This window comes from Lissotriton vulgaris, chromosome 5, assembly GCF_964263255.1.
Source record: "Lissotriton vulgaris chromosome 5, aLisVul1.2, whole genome shotgun sequence".
Taxonomy (NCBI): Eukaryota; Metazoa; Chordata; class Amphibia; order Caudata; family Salamandridae; genus Lissotriton; species Lissotriton vulgaris.
The window spans coordinates 1,761,848,695-1,761,867,329 of NC_141693.1; the positions used below are offsets into that span (position 1 = coordinate 1,761,848,695).

At 48.4% G+C, this 18,635-nt stretch overlaps 1 protein-coding gene across 11 annotated transcripts in view; it reads left to right on the top strand.

The window, feature by feature from the left end:
* The window catches only part of BRCA1 (BRCA1 DNA repair associated), a 510,976-nt gene that overhangs the window by 323,561 nt on the left and 168,780 nt on the right, over window positions 1–18,635 (top strand). For all 11 annotated transcript variants that reach the window (XR_015296056.1, XR_015296057.1, XM_086924044.1 and 8 more), the window contains 2 exons: window positions 2,012–2,211; window positions 18,079–18,404. Coding sequence is in view for 9 of the 11 variants with exons in the window: in XM_086924044.1 (XP_086780170.1) it covers window positions 2,012–2,211; window positions 18,079–18,404 (526 nt within the window). In the remaining 2 variants the exon portion in view is untranslated. The remainder of the gene's footprint in view (window positions 1–2,011; window positions 2,212–18,078; window positions 18,405–18,635) is intronic.

Genomic DNA, 18,635 nt, shown 5'->3' on the forward strand with positions numbered 1-18,635 from the left:
TTGCATGCATGGTCGGTGGGTGTTGGTGCTGCTCCCAGTGTGGTCGGCCACCAGGAGTTGCCCCGGGCTGAGGGGTGGGTCCGAGGATGAGGACCTCCATCTTGTCAGAGTTCAGCTTCAGACGGCTGTTCCTCATCCAGTCGGCGACGGCCTTCATTCTGTCGTGGAGGTTGGTTTTGGCTGTGTGTGGGTCCTTGGTGAGGGAGAGGATGAGCTGGGTGTCGTCGGCGACGGAGATGATGTTGAGGTCGTGATGGCGGGCCACTTGTGCGAGGGGGGGCATGTAGACGTTGAACAGCGTCGGGCTGAGGGATGAGCCCTGGGGGACGCCGCAGATGATGTTGGTGGGCTCGGATCGGAAGGGTGGGAGGCGGACGCTCTTGGTTCTGTCAGAGAGGAGGGACGTGGTCCTGTCAAGAGCCTTCTCTTGGATTCCCGTTTCTAGGAGGCGTGTCTTTAGAATTCAATGGCATACCGTGTCGAAGGCGGCTGACCGGTCCAGGAGGATGAGGGCTGATGTTTCGCTGTTGTCTAGTTGTCACCTGATGTAGTCTGTGGTGGTGATGAGGGCTGCCTCTGTGCTGTGGTTTTGTCTGAATCCAGACTGGGACGGGTCCAAGATGTTGTCTTCCAGGTGGCGGGCCAGTTGCATGATGACGATTTTCTCGATGACCTTTGCCGGGAGCAGGGAGATGGACCGGAAGTTCTTGAGGTCCTTGGGGTCCGCTTTGGGCTTCTTGAGGAGGGCGTTGATTTCGGCGTGCTTCCAGCTTTCCGGGAATGTCGCTGTTTCGATTGTGATACAAGTGCCCTTAGTTTTATGCTGCCTCACTCGGTGTGTTTCCTAATTTACTTTACTGTGTGACTGGTTACTATTTTAAAAGACCCTTCTTTGCATGATGCTAATAATTACACTGACATTTTTTATAGACGAAATGCCACAAACCTGATTTAATAAACTTCTAGGGAGCTGCAGATCAAGGAGCAAGTCAAACTATTGAGTACTTGTGTGCGCAAGTGGCTGAGGGTGTTAGGGCCTTCAAGATGGTTTAAATGTCTTGTGTTATCATTGACACCGGTGCTTGTTTTATCCTATGCATTCTCCATGCTTATGCACCCTGTGTTTGATAAGCCATCAGTAGACATTGTGTAAATAAGACAATTGTCTTGTTGGATTAAACATACCAAAAGCATGTGGTTGATCACAAGAAAAGCTTCAAAACACATAGGAGCATGCAGAATAAAACTAAGGCAGATTGTCTCAATTGCGGAAGGAATGTGAGCTCATACATAGAGCCCGCTCCAAGATATCAGGTAATAATTGCAGAACCTCCAGACCCCTGCATATTTTTTCATATATTTTTAGGCTCTTTTATTGGCAAGTTCAGTGAACAAATGTTCTGTTACAGAAGTTAAAATAGCGGTAGGACCAAAAGATATGTGTTCTGGATTATGTGTGCTAGGATACTGTTTCTGGATCTCATAGGTCAATAGAAGGCAGAAATTGGGTTAATCTATAGAGATTAATCAATTGTCAAATTGAGTTTTCACAGTTGCACCACTCTCTTCAATGAATAGTTTAAGAAGCCCTTTTAATAAATGGACTCTGGTCAAAATAGTTTAGCATCAGCTTAATAGAGCAAAATTAGACAGGTGAGTACTCCTCCGCACCGTAATATGAATTGCAGGATAGAGTAAAGCACACCCAAAATTTAAAAACTTTTCATAAGGTCTTGCAATTAATATGGTCTTCCAAATCTGTACTGTGGAATTTTTATAAAGGTTCTTTGATATGCAGGTACTCCATGGTGATGTGATTGGGTGATGGCTCATCACATTTCAATTTATCATCATGTTTTACTTTGTCAATATCATTGATAATTTGCTCTGTGTTTGCATGAGTGTAAGCCTTTTGCATAATTCTTATATGCTAAGTCGATGCAGCTTGTTGAAATCAGTGAGTGAAACTAATCGAATTTGATAAGTATTTGACCTTTCATTTTATTTTAAGGTCCCCAACGCCACCACCTACCCCTACCAGATCCCAGCTCTCGAAACGGAAGACTCCAGAAAAGGTCAGGCTTTCTATGCGTCTCCTAAAGGAGCTCAAAGAAAGCATCGCTGCCCAAGATGACTCCCAGTCGGTAAGCAATGACCACCCTGAGCCACAAGAGGAAGCTGAACAGCCTGTCTGCGAAAGACCAGAATCTGGTAAAAAAAAAAAAAAAAAGCTCTGGAGTCAGAATTTGTAATGATATAAGATTATTGGTGTATGTCAGTGTGATGTATTGTGGTAGCGTTGTCAATGTAACTGATATAGCAGAGGTGATAGGCACACAATCTTTAATCCTAACAGCATCACAAAAATTGGAGCTCAAACTCTGTGACAAACCAATATTTGGTTTTTAAACTATTGTTACATTCACAGAAGCATCATGGGAATGACCAATGCAAAGCAGAGCTAAATTAACTAAAACTAAAGCCCTTTTTGAACTCGCCTGATTGGTAAAATAAAGGGGTGGGTGTTGCAGAGCTTTCCTTCAGCTTATTTAACAAGCAGGAGCTTCGGGATAGTCTTAATGAACTGGCAGTAGTTGTTTATGGCGATGTCATGTTAGTTTCCTAGGGCATTCTGGATTATTTCCATTATCTTCTTGGGGAATGAATGCTTTGCATGCTGTTTATATAAGAGCATGGAATGTTTTTGTGTGCTTTTACAATTGGGAAGGTGAAACCAGAACATCCAGTTGAATTTCTGATGGCTTGTTTCATTACAGGTATCAGTCAAGCTAGCTTTTTAGTGATTGTCATTTAGAGAACAAGTTGAACCCAAATGAAAGGAGGGGAAAGCATTGTGCTTCAATTACTCTTTCAGAAGCGCATTCCTCCTATCAATACCCACCTCCAAAGCTGCCTTTTGGCCCCATGGCATGTGGTTGTTTTGCAGCGTGAGTCTTTATGGATTCACTATGCTGTGCATTATTCCGCGGTCTAGTTGTTGGGTCCGGAATCGTAGTCTTTTCGTTCTTCTTTTTTTTTTTTTTCGTAGACCAGGTGGGTGTCGACGTCCCACCTTTTGGCACGCTTCCTGCGGAAGCTCCCACCTTTGGGTGCCATCTTCAGATTCTTTTTTCCGCCGTTTGGTCTGGATCGTCACGGAGAGGCTCCAGAGTTTTTGGAGGAAAGGAAGAGGAAAAAGCCGTATTTTACTCTGAAAGGATTAGAGAAGACACGAGAAACAAGATTACTGTACTCGAACGACAAATAAGGAGAAGAACTTAGAGAACTTTGACGTCCAACGGAGAATGCACACACAGGGGGCCTCCAGAGCCCAGGAATCTACAAAACACCTTTTAAATTCTGCCGTAACTGCCACCACGAGTACGCGCAGAAGGACCAGCACACAGTTTGCACTCTCTGCCTACCGGTCGACCACGAGAGCAAGGATTGCAACGCCTGCTCCGCCTTCGCCCCGAAGACCCTCAGGGTTAGAGAGAGACAGAGAAGAGCCAATTACAACATGCAAGGCAAAGGCCAACCTCCGTCGCTTCGGGACCTGGGCCTCTCCAGCGACAAAGAGGACAACTTCGCCGAGGGACCAGTTGACTACACGGTCGTAGAGACCGATAAAAAAACATTTAAAGAGGTAGGAGAGACGACGACCCCTAAAACCCTGACAGACTCTCGAAAGCCTGAGTCAGACTCTCGAAAAACAGAGTCAAAGTCCACGAAGGGAGCACTGGCGCCGAAAATCTCGACGGCCGCAGCTGCATCCAGGGACAAACAGCCCAGCGGATCCTTCGAAGTGGACTTCCAGATGGCGAAAGCTGGCGAAAAGGCAAGGTCGTCTAAGCACGTGCCCGAAAAGGACCGCTCGACTGCGAAGGAGAAGGACCCGTAGCTGCTCCGACGTCGACAACTACGTCGAACAGGTCGGCAAAAACACTCGACTCCGAACAGGCGGCCGAAATGGAGAGAAACAAGAGAAGGCTCGAGGCTGAAATGGATAACATCCTGCAAAGGAAAAGAGAGTTCGATGAAAAAATGAAAAGGTACACGATTCAGTCGAAACCACCGACGACTATCGTCGAGATAGAGGAGGAAGAGGAGAAAGAGGAGTTCGACGTCGAAGAACCGCCGAAAACTCATGAGGAAGAGGGCCTATACTATGATGAGGAAGGCGACGATGACCAGCGGACGAGTTTCGGCATGGCATCGTCGGTGGCACAGGACCTCGACGCCAAAAGCCCAGAAGAGGCCGTGGAGATGTACCCTTCAAGGCCTTCGCCGCCAGATGACATTGGGGTCTACAACATGGTCACCCGGAACGCAGCAACGGCTTATGAAGTCAAATTGGAGGAAGAAAAACCAGAAGCAGGCTTCCTCTTAGAGACCCTGCTGCCCACTCAAACAAGAAGTCAATTCCTCCCCATGCTTCCAAGTGTCCTGGATCAAGGGAGGGAGGCATTCAAGGACCCAGTGAACTGCTGGTCTGTCACACCAAGGACGGAGAAGACATACAAGCACTCCTCTAAGGACCCCCCTACATCCAAGGATCCGTCACAGCAGACTCCATTATTGCGGCAACAGCCAGGAAGAGGGCAAAGTTTCAACAACCTCAGGCCCACCACCAGACAAAGAAAGTAGGAGGATTGACCTAACTGGGAGAAAAGTAGAGAGGAATGCAGCGGTGCATTGGCGCATTGCAAACTCTAATGCCCTACTAAACAGACATGCATACCAGCATTGGGACGAGGTCGGACAGCTACTGAAACACCTCCCTGAGCAATACCAACAAAGAGCTTCACACCTGGTAGAGGAAGGCAAGAATATAGCAAATTCATGCCTGAAATCAGCCTTGGATGGGGCAGACATATCCAGCAGGCTCATGATGATCGGGGTCACAGAAAGAAGGCATGCCTGGCTGAGGATCTCAGGCTTCAAGCCGGAAGTACAGAACAACATTCTGAGCACACAATTCAATGGAGAAGCACTGTTCGGGGCACCAGTGGATGAAAAACTCACCCAGCTCAAAAAAGAGAATGAGACTGCAAGGTCCATTCAATTCAGAGGAATGAGAAGGGGTACCCAGACACAGAGACCAAATGGAAGGGGGTTGAAACTAGCCGTGAACGTCACACCAGACATTCCAGCAGGCCTACCAGGGAGACAATCAAGCGCAGCAGGGCCAACTCCTTGTATGCCCACGTTTCAAACTGGCCACAATGGGAGGGAGATCATTCTCGGTCCTACTACCGAACCTTTGGAACACCCTGCCTGAGACACTCCGTAAGGAGGGTAACCTACTCCGTTTCAGGAAAGCCCTGAAAACCAACCTTTTCAGAACAGCACTCAGCTTAGCTTAAGTCCTGCCCCTTCCCTCCACCCTTTTTCAGTATCCCGGCTGTTATGTTCTGTGGTCAAAAGCGCCCTGAGACCTGCAGGTGATTCGGCGCTAAATAAACCCGCTATAATAATAACAACAATAACAATAACAAAAACAAACCTGGCAGTACCAGCCTCGCGGCCAGTCCTTTCACGGGAGGGCGAACGGTCGAGGGCAAGCAAGAAGAGGGGGGCCAGCAACCCACCTCAAAGTAACTCCATCTCACCAAGCATGCCCACCCACACGATCCCTCGGAAGGTGGGGCACAACAAGGTCAACAAAAGAGGGTTACACGGACCAAGCATCAACGATCATGAAACACCAGTAGGAGGCAGGCTAAAACATTTCTTCCCGGAATGGAAGAGGATAACTACAGACAAATGGATACTCAACATCATACAGTTTGGATACTGCATAGAACTGGAAAAGAAACCACCAAACAAAAAACCAAAAAGGAAGGCGCACTCAGCAAAAGAACTAGCACTACTCTAGAGAAAGCACAAGAACTCCTCCAAAAGGAGGCCATCGAACCAGTTCCAGTCAGAGAAAGAAACAAGGGAGTATACTCTAACTATTTCCGAGTACCAAAAGTGGACAAAACGCTGAGACCCATCCTGGATCTAAGGTTCCTAAACCGATACATAAAAACACAAAAATTCAAAATGACATCGCTACAAGAGGTCATTCCTCAGATAAGGGTCGGAGACTTCATGTCCACCATAGACCTCAAAGATGCCTACCTGCACATTCCCATGAACAGGCAGCACAAACATCCACTAAGATGTACCATCAACAAAGAACACTACCAGTTCACAGCCCTAGCCTTCGGACTAAAATCCACACCAAGGGTCTTCACCAAATGCCTCACTGCTGTGGCAGCGCACCTACGGAGGGAAGGGATTCATGTATACCTTACTCGACTACTGGCTAATAAGAGCAAGTTCCCACAGGACATGCAAGGAACACGCCCAGTGGGTCACAGAAACACTGACAGACCTGAAGTGAAGATCTTCCTTGGAGCACAGATCAACACCATACAGAGCAAGGTGTTCCCCAGTGACAAGAGAACACTTGCCCTGCTCAGGGAGACAGGTCACTACCAGAAGGGGTGAGCGCTGACAGTGTGGACAGCGAGTAAGATCATGGGGATGATGGCGTCCTGCATACACCTGGTCCCCAATACACGTCTCCACATGAGACCATTCCAGGAATGGCTGCAACAACAATGGACACAAGCTACAGGAAGTTAGGAAGATCTAGTGGTTGTAGCTCACGCAGTGCAGGAAAAGATTACGTGGTGGAGCATGGAGAACGTAACAAAAGGGAAGCGTTTAACACCACCAACCCCAATGGTGACCTTCACCACAGACGCATCCCATATGGTATGGGGAGCACACATGACCAAGCTCAAGGTGAAGGGTCTATGGACTCCAGCAGATGCGGTCAGACACATCAACTACCTGGAACTAAAGACTGTGCTCTTCGCCCTGAAGGCCTTCCAGAAACAAGTGTTGCCAACCAGAGAGTGTTGACACAAACAGACAACACAACAACAATGTTCTATATCAACAAACAGGGAGGAACAAAATCAGTGGCACTATCTAACCTAGCACATGAAATATGGAGATGGGCAATCCCACTCAAAATAGACCTACTGGCCATACACCTACCAGGGAAGGACAATGTGGAAGCAGACAGGCTCAGCAGACAGACATCAGCATCCCACGAGTGGGAGCTCAATGTAAAGGAAACGCAAAGGCTATTCAGGAGGTGGGGGAACATCACCAATTGACCTATTTGCAACACACCAGATTGCAAAATGTTGATACTTTGCATCGAGACAACCAGAGGAACAATCCCAGGGGAATGCTCTATGGATAAGCTGGTCAAAAACATTTGCCTACGCTTTTCCCCCCCTATACCACTGATACACAAGGTACTCAGCAAGTGCAGTACCAGCAACATGACCCTGATCCTGGTGGCACCACAGTGGGCAAGGCAGACCTGGTACTCACAAATAATGGAAATGGCGCAGGGAACACCCCACAAGTTCGGGAAAAGAAGAGGCTTACTCTTCATGCAAAACAGAGAAGTACTACACCCAGAGCCAGAGAGCCTCAGCCTAGCTGCATGGCCCCTGAAGACATACAATTCGCACACCTAAGGGTACCGGAGAGCACTCTGCGGGTGCTACGAGAGGCAAGGAGACCTACCACATGAAGGTGCTATGTGGCAAAATGGAAGAGGTTCACACAATGGTGCAGCAAGGAAAAGCTGGACAAGAAAATGACAAGGGAATCAACTGTGCTAAAATATCTGACACACCTGCTGAAAGCAAAACTAAGTTCATCCTCGCTAAGAGTACACCTAGCAGCGATAGTAGCCTACACAAGAGGGGAAACAGGAAAGAGCTTCTTTACATCACAAGTAGTGAAAAGATTCCTGGAAAGGGCTAAAAGGATAGCACCACCCAAAAGGATGCCACCACCGGCATGGAACCTTAATTTAGTCCTAACAGAGCTTATGAAGGCACCTTTCGAACCCATTCATAAGGCATCACTACAAATGCTCACAATGAAGACAACCTTTCTAGTGGCAATCACCTCTCTACGCAGGGTAAGCGAACTGCAAGAGCTAACACTGCAAGAACCCTACATTCAAAAACACAATGATAGGGTGGTAATGAGAACCGACCCATACTTTATGCCAAAGGTGGTGTCTAGGTTTCACATGAATCAGACAATACAAGTACCAAGCTTCTTTCAGAAACCATCCACAAGCGCAGAGAGGGCATTGCACACTCTGGACGCTAGAAGAGCAGTAATGCATTACATGGAAAGAACTAAAGAGCACAGGAAAACAAAGTAGTTCTTTGTGTCCTTCGCAAGCAGTTTCCTGGGTAGACCAGTAACGAAGGGAACCATCGCACGGTGGATCGCACAAACTATACAATTCTGCCACAAACAGGCAGGCCAAGAACTAGCAAAGGGGGCACAAGCCCACTCTACCAGGAAGAAGGGAGCAACAATAGCCTTTGTGGCTAACACACCCATTCAAGACATATGCTTGGCAGCTACATGGGCTTCAGTGCACACGTTCACTAAGCACTACTGTGTGGATATAGAAATGAACAAGGAAGTACAAGTAGGACAGAAGGTCCTTCAACATATAATCAGCAACCAACGCTCAACAAAATTCGATTTGGCCGCCGGGAACAAGGACTTACTGAACTTTGAAACTTGCGGCCCACACCGAGGGCCATCCACGAACTTGAGTCCCCGAGGTACTCAGGTGGCAGTTGAACAACAACGGCCTGTGAGACACGTCTACTGCCTCTGTGGTACTTTCGGTTTCGTTCTTGGTCATTGTTGACGGCGACTTGCTGCCGGTCGACACGGCTGACCTGGTTCTTGCTGCCAGCTCTACGCTTGTTTTCTGCCCTCGTCCCCTTGCCTCTACAAGTTTGCTGCGCAGGGAACCATTCTGACCAGATCCCAAAGGTTCCATCAGGTTTCGTCGCTCATCATGGCGGGCAAGGCAGAGACCGAGAAGCGTGCAACCAGGGGCACATACGGAGGGGGGGGTTGCCCAATCCCATACTATAGATCGCTTCACCCGCCCGAAAGGATCCCCTGGCGGTGCGAGTAAAGTCTTTAACGAGACTGGAGATGGCTCTCCTGCAACTGAGGAGCTGACATTGAAGGACGTTATGGGCGCCGTCGCAAGTGTTCAGACCTCTATGGGCAAGCAGTACGAAACATTGGCTGCTAAGATAGACTCGGTGGCGATCGAAGTCAATCTTATCAGGACGGACTTGGGGAAAACCAATGAGCGGGTCAATTCCCTGGACATCAAGACCGCAAGCCTAACTACGGATGTTTCGGATCTTCAGACTGAAGTTCGCAATCTCCGAACGTCTAACGACTTGTTTGCCCATCGGCTGGATGGTTTCGAGAGCCGGGCCAGACGCAACAACGTCCGCATTGTTGGTGTTCCAGAGAATTCCGCAGACTTATCCACAGACCTTCTGGTGGAGGACCTTGTGCTGAATCACTTGCCTCCAAAGGGCCTCAGTAACTTTTTCATGGTGGAGTGTGCTCACAGAGTCCCCGGCGGGAAGCCCAAACTCGGAGCCGCTCCGAGGCCTATAATAGCCAGGATTTTTCATTTTCGGGACAGAGACGCTATTCTTCAAGCATCACACGCCAATGGTCCCACTAAATTTGAAAACGCGTCGATCAGTTTTTATCCTGACTTCACACAGGCGGTGCAAAAACAACGCATGGGCTTCACGGGGGTGAAACGGCGACTCAGAGACATGGGACTGAAGTACGCCATGCTTTTCCCGGCCCGCCTGAGGATTGAATATGAGGAACGTGCGCTCTTGTTTGACCGCCCCGAGGTGGTCAGTGACTGGCTCGATACTCGGCCTACACATCGTACCAGCCCGGAAAGATCGAGGGGCGCTGAAGGCGGCCTGGAAGAACAGGAGCAGTGAGTCTGCGCCGGCGAGCCAACTTTATGGACTTATAGCAGTGGCTCTATGACTGTTATGTATGTAAAGTGTGAATACCCGGGGGTGGGGGGAATCGGGACTCTTCCTCCTCTGGGGGCTTTTCTTCTCTCTTCTTGTAGGTTAGTTCAATGGGGCGACAGGCACACTGCAAGTTGGGGTGGCTTTTTGGTCTACCGCAGGGGTGCAGTGTGGGGGGTGTGTTTTGGAGATTCTCTTGGGGGTGGTGGGGGGGGGGTCTTTAATTTCTTGTTTGTTTCGAGGCTGCGCTTTGCTGCATATCTTATCTCTTGTGCCTGTTTCTTGGCAGGGGGGTCATTGTTCTCATTTCTGGGATGGGGTGTAGGGGGCTGAGCGTGCTGAGCTGGAACGTCAATGGTCTGGGCGATAGGATAAAGCGGGGGATCGTTTTGCAATATTTGAAGCGCTACTCCCCAGACATAGTTTTACTCCCGGAGACGCATCTAATAGGAAACACGTGCCATGCACTGAATAGACGGGGCTATCACCTGGCGGCTCACTCTGGATTCACCACTGGGTCGAGGGGGGCCGGCGTCCTAGTGAGGAACTCCGTCCCCCTGGAGATAGATGACACTGTGCTGGATGATAGAGGCCGATATGCGGCTATTACGGGCCGCTGGGAGGGGAAGACGATCTCCATTCTATCTGTGTATGTCCCGCCTGGCCTACAGTCCACTACATTCTCTGATTTGGGAAGGGTGGTCCTGGGGTTCCCTGAGGGCATGTTGGTTGTGGGTGGTGACTTTAATTCGGTTGTCAGTGGTAATGAAGACCGTAGCCCCCCCAGACATCTCCTGACATCGCAGCTATGGCTGGGCAACTTTTTTGGAAGCGCTGGGTCTAGCGGATTGTTGGAGGCAACTGCACCCCGGACAGTTACAGTATACTTTTTACTCGGGAGCCCACGGGAGTCTCTCGAGGCTTGATTATATCCTCATACTGGCGGTGCAGATGGTCTCTGTAAGGGAAATTAGGCATTTAGCTAGGGGGATCTCGGACCACTCCCCACTCTGGCTCACTATTGACGTACAGTTGGGGGCCTGGGGTCGGGTCGCTCCGAATAACCCCTGGCACCTTCGTAATCCTAAAACTAGAGCAGAGGTGGTTAAGTGCATGGATTACTACTTTGCTGAGAACGAGGGGTCGGTGTCCTCCCCTATCTCCTTGTGGGAGGCTTATAAGACTGTGATTCGAGGTCAAACTCTGTCCTTGATTGCTAGCGAGAGGAAGCGTAAGAACTAGGAAGTGGTGGGTCTGGAAAATGAAATTACTGCATTGGAGGAGAAGATGGAGTCTGGGGCTACACCCGAGGGACTACATTCTCTGGCCCTTAAACAGTCTGATTACAGAGCTCTGGTGACTGATGCGGCCAAGGCAATGAATCGTGAGCAATAGGGGCGTTTGTATGATGTTGGTGATAAAGCGGGAAAGTTGATTGCTTGGTTGGACAAAAGAGACAGATTCAATCGGGTGGTGCTTGTTGTTGAAAAGGTGGATGGAACGCGAGTGGTGGACCCGGTTGAGATAGTTGAGGTCTTTGCCCAGCACTTCCAGAAGGTGTACGCGCCGGTCTCGGACAGGCCAGAGGAGGACTCTCATTTGCTGCTTCGGGATATCGCGTTGCCTTGCCTGTCTGAATCGGACAAGGAGCTTATGGAGGCGGAATTTTCCGCCGATGAAATAGCGCTCGCTATCCGCTCCCTTCGCTCGGGGAAAGCCTCAGGCCCGAATGGCATCCCGGTTGAGCTGTACAAGCTGTGCCCTGACAAAATGGCGCCGCATCTTCGTCGGATATTTTCGGCATCGCAAGATCTCTGATTCCTTCCCCGGGATCAGAGACTGGCGTCCATCGTGGTCATCCATAAAGATGGAAAGCCCCGCGAACAATGTTCATCGTACCGGCCGATTTCGCTTTTGAATGTAGAACCCAAGATCCTAGCGAAGCTTTTGGCGAATTGGCTGATAACGGTGGTTAGTGACCTGATACACCCGGACCAGTCTGGGTTCATTCCTCATCGAAACACCGCTCTTATTCTTCGCCGTCTTCACGGCGTCTTAGCAAGGGCGGGGTCTCTTAGTTAGCCGGCCATCTTGGTTTCTCTGGATGCCTCGATGGCCTTCGACACAGTGGAATGGCCATATTTGTGGGTGGCCCTTGCTAAATTTGGCTTTGGCCCTAACTTCATCGGGTGGGTCAGGCAACCGCTGGCCCAGGTGGTGGTCAACGGCAGGGCCTCGGAACCCTTTCTTCTCGGACGAGGCACGCAGCAGGGCTGTCCTTTGTCGCCACTGCTCTTTGCGCTTGCCCTTGAACCCCTTGCCGCGTGGCTCCGATGGGAACCTTCGCTCAAGGGCATTCGATGGTCCCCTGACTTCGAGGATCGTATATCGTTGTACGCGGACGATATATTGTTGTACCTCACCTCTCCTCGTAAGTCATTGGGAGTCTTGTTCGACGTTCTGAGATCCTTTGGGAACAATTCTGGCTTGGTCATCAATTGGGCCAAGTCCTGTATCTACTCTCTTACAGGAGAATTGCCTTCTCTGCCCCGCATCTGACCGATACCGGTCTCGAGCGTCGGCTTTAAGTATTTGGGGATCTACATATCGTTGGACCCCACAGTACGCTACGAGCGAAATTTGCTTCCTCCGCTTGCCCGGCTTAGGTCGGATGTTGTGGCGTGGTGTGGCTTACCGCTGTCCCACTTGGGGAGAGCAGCCCTCTTTAAGATGATGTCTCTACCCCGATTCCTATATGCCATCCAAAATACGCTTGAACTGGTGCCTGCCAGATATTTCCGCGAAATTGAGGGCCTCCAGAAGAAGCTGTTATGGGGCGGTCGACCTCGCATAGCATTGGCAAAATTGACTTTGCCCTGGTATGATGGTGGTATAGCGTTGCCTGATATCAAACGCTATTACTGGGCATCCCAATTGAGTGCAGTCAACAATGCTATGTACGGTCCTGCTCCAAATCCCGCATTCGAGATGGATAGGTGGCAGTTACCCAGGGGCGACTATAATAGGGCGCTCTACTCCAGAGCAGCCAGAAAGAATCTGACGGGCCCCACCGGGGTGACGGTACGAGTATGGGGTAGTGCAACCACTGCCACGGGTGGTCGGACAAGCTAACTAGAGCAACCCCCCTGTATGCGGCGGAGAGACTGGGCAGTTTATGGACGACAAAGGGATTCGATAGATGGGACCTCATTGGCGTCAGTAAGGTCGGTGATCTCTGGGTCAAAGACCGAGTCAAGACTTTCGATGAACTAAAACAGGAATATAAATTGAGTGATGGGGAATACTTCCGATATATCCAGGTCCGCCACGCGCTTGAGTCGGTCTTCCCAGCCGGGACTACTATTCAGGAGTCCTCTCCCCTGGAAGATAGAGTGCTTGACGGGTACATCCCTGATAGCACTATATCTCTCATCTACAAAAAACTCATTAATGACCACTCGGACCTCCTTGTACAGCTTCGTGGGGCTTGGACCGGCGATGGACTGGAGTTGGACGATGAAGACTGGCAGGCTGCGATATCCTCCCCCAAGGAGGTCGCGATTCCGGCGCGTCGCCGGCTGGTGCAATTAAAGATTCTGCACCGTGTCTATGTCACAGGTCCACGACTGATGTGTTTGGGTTATTCCGTGGATGGGTTGTGTAGGCGTGGTTGTGGTATGCTTCCTTCACATTATATGGGAATGTCCGGAGGTTGTGGTTTTCTGGAACAGAGTGCATGCTCTGATGGGAGAGGTGACGGGTGTTGAGTTGTTGCCTGAGGCCAGGCGCTGTTTGTTGAACATCTGGGAGCCGAATGATTGCAGTATTGCTCAGACTCAATGGGATACCCTCGCCAACATGATTGCAAAAAGGGACATTGCCCAATTGTGGGGGTCTCACAGGGCACCTTTAGTCTCAACTTGGAAAGAAAATATGGACTGATGGATGTTCAGAGAAAAAATTGTATATGTCTCCCGTGGTAGGCCCAAGAAGTGGGGAAGGATATGGGGTCAATGGAATTCGTACCGAGGAGAGATTTGCACTCCCCCTTTTGTAGAAGCTTCTGACATTCCCCTGTCCCCTTGACTGTGCGTTTCAGGTTATTTGCTTCCTATTATGTATGATTTATTAGTTTGCTCTCAGCCCCCTCCCTCTTCAAGATCTTTCATCCTTCATTGAATTGCTCCCTGATCAATTTGCTCCCCCCTACCGCATGAGACAGCCACTACAATGTATAGTTCCCGCCTCAAACTTCTTTTTTGCGTTTTTCTTTGTTTGTTTATAAAATATAAAATCTGAAACCTTTTATTTATCCTCCTATCGCCACAGGCTCTCTATAATATTGTGCGTTATCGCTGCCGGGCCCTCGGGTTGTCGGCTGATGAGCTGTGTATTATTGTGCTTTTGGTATTTACTGCTACTGACCAGCCTCCGTGGTTGTAGGTCTGTAATTGTACTCCTTTTCTTCATAATAAAGGTTTTTTATAAAAAAAATGGCTGCACAGTTGTGTGGGCCTGATGATGCTGCTGTTCAGGTGTATGCACCTTCCTCCAAAGCTTAAGTAGTTGTTTCTCTACATTTTCTGCAAAGTATACTTGAACAGCGAATGCACACTGTATGGCTGTTACATGAACCAGTGGTGTGTGTACGTACAGCAGTAACATTCCATGGCAGCCTCGGATGTGTCTGTAGTGTGGGTCAGTTGGTGTCAAGTTTAGTGACTGTGGGGAGTATTGGAAAAACTGGGTAAGGTCAACGTGCAAGAGTGTAAGTTTCTTTTGTGATAGCGGGATTGAGAGGTTGTTTGGGACAGTGCTGAGAAGGTCACAAGGACTCTGAAGTTACTTGAAGATTAAGGTCTTCATTTTTTCTTCAACTCTGTTTACCATATGATTTTTAGAAAGGGCAGTCTTCAGGAAAATGTTCACTAACTTGTATTGACTGTCTTCTGAAGCCGTATAAGCTTTCACAACCGATTGCATGTCCTGTCCATCTCTCGGTTCCATTTAGAGGTGGGCATGGCCAGAAATTGCAAAATTGTGCTTAAAATCATTTTACTTCCATTTTGGCACTGTACACCTTTTGGGAGTTCACTGTAATAACCAAACATATGATGAAAGGAATGCTTATCTGAATCACTGGCAATAGATCTAGGCCTCATTCCAGTCCCTCATTTTTTGCTTGATGAGACCTAAGTAGGGCAAACCCTGGCTGGGGCTGCTTGTGTTTCCGTCAGATTGAGCTGGACTATTTGTATTGGAGCAGGACCAAACCTGACTTGCATAATGAAAATCTCAGTCTGGAGTGGAATCATGTGCCCTGGAATGTTCCCAGAGCGATCGTCAGTGACTGAGATTAATTCAAGTTTTCTTCCTTCATCTAGTTTTCAGGTCAAAAACTAGAGTTTTGCTAAAGGAATCATTGGGACATTCAGAAATCCTCCCTGGGAATGCATTCTTGTTGTTGCTTACCATTGGCTTTGTGGTTTGTAACTCACATTTTGTGGCTTACTATGTGCTGGCGTTTATTTGTTTTAGCTTGTCCAGGTTCAGTTCCCTCCCAAGGAGCAAAGTCTTTTCACACTACATCTCCTTCTATTCTTCAACGAGTGCTCCCGTCTGTAAACAAGAATGTAAATTTTGTTCCTATTGTGTCACATTTGCTGTGCATTCAAGGACAAAGGGCAAGTGCCAGGCTCTGTCTTTCGAGGGAGCTTGGTGTTAACTTTTCTTTCTCTGACTTCAAAGTGAAAGGATTTATGTGACAATCTTGCTGGATACTGGGCGTAGAGGAAAAGTTATTTTTTCTGACACACAACATTTAACCCCTTCCATGCTGATGACGGCCCCCAGCCGTCATGCACTACGGTGCTAGTGTACTGATAACGGCTGGGGGCCGTCATAAACCCGCCCACTCGCGATTCTGCCGCACAGGCGCAGAATCGCTGCAGCATGGAAGGAGTTAAAGGAACTGCAAGTATTTCAGAACATATCAGAATTAGCAAAGCAAAAATGAAGCACATTTTTTAGTTAATTCTGAAGTGTGTTGGAAACAAATACTTTAATAGGATCAAAATAAATCAATACGCTAGGTGATGCCATTTCCACACATTATCATTTGTACACTATATAATGTTGTTAGTAAAACTGTATGTCTATGCAAATGTAATGGTCATTTCAATTGAAAATGTTTTGTCTGTAATGATGGTGTGCTACCGCATACTCCACTCCATGCGACTTTGCACTACCCCAAGCCACTGCACTCTACACCACTTCACTCTACGCCTCTCTACTATACTGTGTGTAAACTCTACACCACTGCCCTGCACACCAGTCTAGGCCACTCCACTCTATTCTACACAACTCCGCTCTACGCCACTCTGCTCTATGCCACATCCCTCTATGCCAATACACTCTACTCTGTACCAGTGCACTCTCCGTCCCTGCACTCGATGCCAATCCACTGTACCCCACTCTAATCTACACTGCACTCTGCCACTGCACTCTACACCACTTTACGTCATTGCTCAATACCACTGTACGCCACTGCACCCTATCCGGCACGACACCACGCTACTTCACTCTACTCTGAAAGAATCTACTCTACACCACTGCAGTCTACGCCACTCTGCGCAACATCTCTGCACTCTACTCTGCACTCTTCTCTGCACCACTACTCTCTACACCAATGCACTGTATGCCATTCTACGCCACCGTACACCACTGCACTCCTCAGCACTTTACAACTGCGACGCACTACTCTGTAACACTGCACTCTGCCCATGAACTCTACCCTACTCCACTCTGCACTACTGCACTTTACGCCACTGCACTGTGCAGCACTCTACTCTACTCTATTCCACTCCACTGTATTCTACTCTGCACCAGTCTACACCACTGTATTCTACCCCAATCCACTCTGTACTACTGCACTCTGCACCTCTCTAATTTACTATGAACTTCTTTAATCCACACTATGGCATCCGACGACGCTGCATTGTATGAACCCGGAATTATATGCTGCTGCACTCTACACTAATGCAGTCTACACCAGTCCACTCTACGGCACTCCACTCCGCTGTACTCCATTCTACCCCACTGCACTCTTCTCTGCACCACTCTACTGTACGCCACAACACTCTGCCATTTTACTCTGTGCCACCGTACTCTGCAACACTGCATTCTACACCACTGAACTATATGCCACTAAACTCTGCACTACTGCTTTCCATGGCAATGCACTCTATGCATTGCCGCTCTGCAGCACTCCACTCTATGCCACTGCAGTCTATGGCACTATACTGTACTCTGCACCACTCTACTTTGCACCACTCTATGGCAACCTACTCTGCACCACTCTACGTCACTGCAGTCTATGCCATTCTACTCTACCACTGTATTCTATTCCACTCTACAACACTCCATACCACTGCACTATATCCCACTGTATTCTACCGCACTCAACTCTACACCAATCCGCTGCTCCACACTGCACTTTATGCCAGTGTGCTCTATTCCACTCTATACTACTCCACACCACTTCACTCTATGCCACTGCACACCACTGTATTCTAGGTCACTTCACTCTATACCACTGCACTCTACGGCACTGTACTTTACTCTAATCTACGCCACTGCATTCTATGCCTGTACCATAGAACTGCAACAATGTACCAATGCACTCAATACTACTCCACTGTACGCCTCTCCACTGTATGCCACTCTATGCCACTCCACTCTGACACTCTACTTCACTCTTTGAAATTTAACTCCATGTCACTCCACGCCACTCTTCTCTCTCCAGGCCACAAACTTCTAGCTATTCTGGACAGCAACCACGCTGGTGTATAACATAGCTAAAACACATTGGCAAAGCCAATAGCTCTTGCATTGGCAAGACCTAGTGGCTATACCAGCGCTTGTTCCTTATGAGATTTGGGGGGAGTCAAATTGCCAGTCCTCTCCTTGATTTGGACCCGCATAAATCCATTGTACCAGGTTATAGCTGGGAGAGTAGGAGTAGCAGAACTACATAGACTAAAAACCGTATACCCACTCTTTGGAATTTACATATTGCCTAGTGTGGAGAGTTAATACATGGTGCAGGATGATTTAAAAAAAATAATAATAATAATCTGTGATCCTTTTCTTTGTGCAGGTGAAAAGGGAACTGCACCTAGGCGAAGCAGTACAAGAGTTCTCTCTAAGCTGTATGAAAATATTGGTATGACCCCCAACAAACTATCGCCTTTTGTACATCCACCTTCAAGGAATTCACATGATGGTTTCAAAGATTCACTGGTTAGTCCATGCATAAGTTCCAAAGAACAACGGAGAAACCCCAGGAGGAGTGGACTTGAACCGATATCTACCTTTGTGTCTCCACCCCGGGGCAGGGCCGAGCCTGTAAAAGTAAAGACTCCGGTGGTGACGACCAAGAGAAATATATCTATGGTGGCATCCGGACTCAACCAGAGTGAGATGGTAAGCGACTCATGATCACTGGTGTTGGAATGAGTTGCTTTAAGGTATTTACTTATATTTCATGATTTGTTTTTTATTTAATAACGTTTTTTTATTTAGGGCTTCATGCTACTGCTGATCCTAAACGCTGTAAATGACAGGTGGTAGTATTACCCGGGTATAATGGTGCTCTGTTTCCTGACCATGGCAGTCTGAGTCTTTTTAATGATTTGAACTCATGCCCTTCAGTCA